General features: G+C 29.8%; 1 protein-coding gene across 1 annotated transcript; it reads left to right on the top strand.

The window, feature by feature from the left end:
* The first annotated feature begins 1,029 nt into the window (after positions 1-1,029).
* LOC8275744 (aspartic proteinase PCS1) lies at positions 1,030-2,821 on the top strand. Its single transcript, XM_002532484.4, has one exon. It carries the CDS (start codon positions 1,102-1,104, stop codon positions 2,422-2,424), a length of 1,323 nt encoding a protein of 440 aa, XP_002532530.1. The 5' UTR covers positions 1,030-1,101; the 3' UTR covers positions 2,425-2,821.
* Positions 2,822-5,989: the final 3,168 nt, after the last annotated feature.

Below are 5,989 nucleotides of genomic sequence, written 5' to 3'. Positions count from 1 at the left end.
TTTTTTATCCGACAGAAGTAGTGGTTATCTCTTTATTATTATTTTTTCTTTTTCTTCATAATATTCTTGTCCCGGGTCAAATAGCGTGGAGCGATATGAAAGTGTGAATGCATATTTTCTAGTTTTGTATGGCTAATTTTTATTTAATATACATATTACTTTTAATGCATTTGAGAGAATTGAAAGTATTTTAAAGTCTTAGTTTAAGTTATGAAAGAGGAAATTAGAAAAGAAATACTACCTTCTATAGATAGACATGTATATCTACTAGCTAAAAACAAATGAGGGTGCTTAATACTGTTCTAGTGATAATGTATGCAAAAATCATGAATGAGAGCATTAATGAAGAAGGAAAGAAGAACTTGAATTAATGTAAAAGTATGCTTTCAACATATAAATATGGTTTCTATATCAAAATGAGATTTTAATATCTTTTGAGCTGTTCCCCATGTATTATTTGTTGTCTGGAAATATCATTGCTTCCTCCTTATTTAAATAACAATATTTGGAAATTTTTATTTACTGCAAAAGAGTTAGCACAAGAACTATAAGATCATACTATATAGTATTTATTATTCTTATAAAGTTTAAAGGTTAAATAAAAGAACCGATCCCTTAATTCAGTAATTGGGTACGAAAATATTTAATTTTTAAAATTTATGTTGAGGGTTATTTTACGTATGAATATTTGAGATTTTTTAATTTGTGCTAGAATAAGGCTTTATACGTAGTGGGATATTTTGTTTCGTCCACAAATTTGTAATATTTATTTACGTTGGTAATGACTATGCATAAAAAGAAAAATAACATGACTTTTCTGAAAGAAATAAATAAAAATAGAAAATAACATGACACGTATAATATAAATCCAAGTTTGTAATTAAAGTAGCCCTCCATCATAAGATCTAACCGCTCAATTAAGAAAACGCGTCCACTTTTTTTATTTATTTTTTTCTTTTTTCTCTCCCAAATTTCCCTCTTTTGGCGTTACTTTCCTCTCTCTCTCTTTCTTTACGTTTCAAAATTGGCATATAAATACAACCCCGACACCACCACCACTGTACTCTGCACCCATTCTCACAACAACAACAAATTACATCCATGGCTATCTCAACCATGCTCCTCTTTCTCTTTCTCTTCTTTACCTTTGTATCTTCCTCTTCTCCGAACCCAGAACGAACCCATCTCAATACCTCTTCTTTTTCCTTCTCTTTCCCTCTCAGGTCTCTCCCTGCCTCTTCTCCCTCGAAGCCCTCTTCTCCTTTTCGCTCTTCTTTTGTCGCGCAAACCAAACAGCCCTCTTACAACTACAGATCATCTTTCAAGTACTCCATGGCCTTGATTGTTTCTTTACCAATAGGGACACCTCCGCAGACCCAACAGATGGTTTTAGACACTGGTTCCCAGCTTTCTTGGATTCAGTGCCATAAAAAATCTGTCCCTAAGAAACCGCCTCCAACGACGTCGTTTGATCCTTCTCTTTCCTCTTCTTTCTCTGTTTTGCCGTGCAATCACCCGCTTTGCAAGCCTCGAATTCCCGATTTTACCCTCCCTACTACTTGCGACCAGAACCGTTTATGTCACTATTCTTATTTCTATGCTGATGGCACTTACGCTGAGGGTAGTCTCGTCAGAGAAAAAATCACTTTCTCTTCTTCCCAAAGTACTCCGCCTTTAATCCTCGGTTGTGCTGAGGCCTCCACTGACGAGAAGGGTATTTTGGGTATGAATCTTGGGCGGCGTTCATTTGCTTCTCAAGCTAAAATTTCCAAATTCTCATATTGCGTGCCAACAAGGCAAGCTCGGGCCGGGTTGTCATCAACCGGGTCGTTTTACTTGGGCAACAATCCAAATTCGGGTCGGTTTCAATATATTAATCTTTTGACTTTTACTCCAAGTCAACGCTCACCCAATTTGGACCCTTTGGCTTACACAATTCCTATGCAAGGAATTAGAATGGGCAACGCGAGATTGAATATTTCGGCTACGCTCTTCAGACCCGACCCGAGTGGTGCGGGTCAAACAATAATTGACTCAGGGTCCGAATTCACTTACTTGGTGGATGAGGCGTACAATAAAGTACGAGAAGAAGTAGTGAGACTGGTGGGCCCAAAGTTAAAGAAGGGATACGTGTACGGTGGAGTGTCAGACATGTGTTTTGATGGAAATCCAATGGAGATCGGACGGCTGATAGGGAATATGGTGTTTGAATTCGAGAAGGGAGTGGAAATAGTGATTGATAAATGGAGAGTATTAGCTGATGTTGGGGGTGGGGTCCATTGCATTGGAATCGGGCGGTCAGAAATGTTAGGAGCAGCGAGTAATATAATCGGGAATTTTCATCAACAAAATCTATGGGTGGAATATGATCTAGCCAATCGCAGAATAGGGCTAGGTAAGGCCGATTGTAGCAGATCAGTATAAAGGGAGACACCCTCTATATTAAGGACATGTGGCCAGGAGAATTAAGTCAAGATATTTAATGTAGAAGACTGTACAAAAGAGAGAGAGAGAAAAGAAAAATCTCAAGCAAGGACTACATTGTTGTGGTTGGCAGTGATCGAGTACAATGGCCCATATGATAACTAACATAAGCAGTAAGCACGTCGATGATGGTTGGTGTGGTGCGGAGAGTGTAAGTAAGTTTCACGGGAAACGGTGTTTGCTGTGGTAACATGTGATCATTTTTGTGTTAATAATAGAAATATTATATAATAATGCGAATGTAATGTAAAGATATTTGTATCTGTACTTTTATGTGTATGAATACAGCCCCTACCCTAAAATTTATATAAATTGTTACTTTAGAGATTGTAATATACTTCATTCGTTCCATTCCATATTATACTAATTATTACTTTATAGTAAATCTAATATATTTAATTATAAATAATTAGTTAAATCACTTTTTCGATAAATATTAAAATATAAATAATTAAATTTTTTATTTAAGAAAAAAACTGAAGAAATATAAAATATGATTTTAGTGATAATATTTTATTAAAAGAAAGAAAATGGTGGGAACCACAGAGTGGCGGAGAGATGAGATGCATGGGGAAGTAGAAGAAAGCTGATTTCAAAAGTGTTTCGCCCGCCGACTAAATCCTTAAATAAAAATAAAAAAAAATAAAAAAAAATAAAAAAAAAAAAGAGAAAGAAACCTGTTACCTCAAATTCCCGACATTCGCATGATTATGAATACATGTGTTTTGTGTTCCTTCTTAAAAGATTATTATATTACTTTTTTCTTTTATTTTTTTTTTCAGTTTTAACCAGTGCACGTGTCCATTTGTATCTTCTATTGTTTGGCCAAGTTGCGATCTTGTCGGTCATAATTTCACCTTTTTTAACCCTTTGTAGCCGCCCCCAGTTAAATGTGCTTTTCTTAGTTTACCTAATTGATATTAATCCATTTCTTAATGATTACTCGTTTCCTGGGCTTCCTCACAATAATACAACACAAGAATTTTTACCTTCTAAAACAACGGCTGTACATTGTAAATTACTGCAAAGTGAGTCGCTTAATTTTTGCGTTAACTTCCATTGTGCCACAGATTTTACAAGATTTTCTTAAAATTTTTTTATCAAAAAAAGTATATATACTTTTCTCTTTTATCAAACTTGAAAAAAATATAAATTCTTAATAGTTAAGCTCTAAACTAGATGAACTATTTTACTTTTATTCTTATATTCAAGATATAGGCAAGGATAATCTCATCAAAAATGGTATATGGCACAAAATAATAATAATAATAATGATATAAATAACAATAATAATAAATAATAATAATATCAAGAATAATAATAGTAATAACAATAATTATAATAATAGATTAATAATTATTATTATTATTACAATAATAATAATTGTTATTATTATTTTTTATTTTTTACCTCTATAAAAGTAATTCAAAATTGAATGATACGCTGACGTGTATAATGGGTTTCTTATAAAGTACATCTTAAATAAAATAAGAGTTAATATTTTTGTTTCACATTAAATTATCAGATAAGTAATTATATTTTTAAATATTTTTAATAATTAAATATTACAAAATTGGAGATATATAGTAAGTCTTTTAATTACTTTATGTGTAATTAATCTAACATTGAGTATTTAATAAATTAAAAGTTTAATGATAGTTTTATTTCTAATAATTGAACATTTTCAACCACTATTAAGAAACCTCTATTAACCCAAAAGCCTATTCTTTCGGATTATGCCCAACAAGGATGCAGCAAGATTAAAATGGAAGTTTTCTATATATTATCCTTAAATAATTAAATATGATTATAATTGGGGTGTTTTCGTGTCATTCGATGGCATAAGGGCCAAAAGAAAAGGAACAAAAAGATGAAGATTCACATACTAAATAAGAACTTAGGGGGAGCTAATAAATACATGATCTAGGGCATAAAAATATTACGGGACTCTCTTAGAAATATCTTAAAAATGGTAAAAATATTATTTTTACCATAAAATTTTTTAAAAATAAAATATTTAAAATATTATTTAAACATAAAATGTTCATTGTTTGTTAACTTAATTTTGTTGAAAAGATATGTGTACCACAATATAAATATTTGTAGTATAACTTTAGCTTGATGTTTTTTTTTATTTATCAACTGTGTAAGGACGGTTTATATTATGTCTATATTATATATTTATTTGAATGAATTAGTGGGTATAATTTATATTAATGACGAATAAATATTATGCCTATAAATTATGAATGTTTATATCAATCATAAAAAATCTCCAATAAGCATCACAAAAACAATAAGAGCTTTCTTAAATAATTAATATTTTCATTTAAAAATATTTATGAACATTATATATACGAACAATGAAAATTGCAGTACCAGATAATAAATATTGATATTAACACTGATGAATAATACATAAAATAAAATGAACATATGAATATTATCCGTGATGAATATTAAGTTCACAGATAATGAATATTTTAATGTAAAGAAAATTAATTATTATAGAATATTACATCTAATGGACATTATACATTTAGAAAATGAATCTTTCAGTACATGTAAATTAACAAATAAATATTAATATGTATCTAGTCTAATAAAAACTTTTTAACATATGTTACTATATTCTAACACATATGACTTTTAATTTTAATATATATACTTATTATTGACATATAGAATTTAAATTTATGTATAATTTTTTATTAATTTATTGATAATTTTTATATTATTTTATTAATAAAATATCAAAAATAAAAAATTAATAAAAATGTTAAGAATATTTATTTTTAAATATTTTAAATAATTATAAAATATTATATAAATTCAATTTATATTATTATTTATAATTAAAATAATTACGATAGTCATAAAACAGAAAAATATGGTTAAACGATTAATTTTATAAAAATATTTAGTCAGAATATTTATAATTACTCTGTGTGGCAACGTTAGGGGCTTAACTGGTCCTTTTTCCAAATCAAAATGATTGACTACAGCGCTATAGGAAGTAATTCTAATCCAATTTCGAATTAATCTAAGATTTCATAGTTGTGAAATTGAAATTTGAATAAATTTTTTAATTTAATATAATATAAATAATGGCACATTACTGATATGAATGATATTTTTAATCTGATTTTTCTAGCAATAGGGGAAGTCCCCTTTGTGAGCTCCAGCAATAAATGAAAAGAAAAGCAGCAGATATGGATAACAATAATCATCACTCATCATTACCACTTACAACATGAAACAGAACAAAAATATTGGCCATCCACAATTATGGTTTCTTTTGCTTTTACCAATTAACCAGGAAGGTGAAAAAAGAAGAAGAGAAAGAAAAATAAACAAAAGGTTATGGTATAAAGTCCAAACACGTGGAGGCAAGCATGGTCTATGATGCATGTAAGAAGTAGAAGAAGAAGAAGAAGAACTAAGCAAAGAGAAAGGAACAGAACAGCTGGCCAAAGGAAGAAAGGAGAAGTGTTTGGTATGTGTT

Source organism: Ricinus communis, chromosome 5 (assembly GCF_019578655.1).
Source record: "Ricinus communis isolate WT05 ecotype wild-type chromosome 5, ASM1957865v1, whole genome shotgun sequence".
In the NCBI taxonomy this organism is placed as follows: domain Eukaryota; kingdom Viridiplantae; phylum Streptophyta; class Magnoliopsida; order Malpighiales; family Euphorbiaceae; genus Ricinus; species Ricinus communis.
The sequence above is the reverse complement of the archived record's forward strand: the minus strand, read 5'-3'. Positions and strand labels throughout refer to the sequence as shown.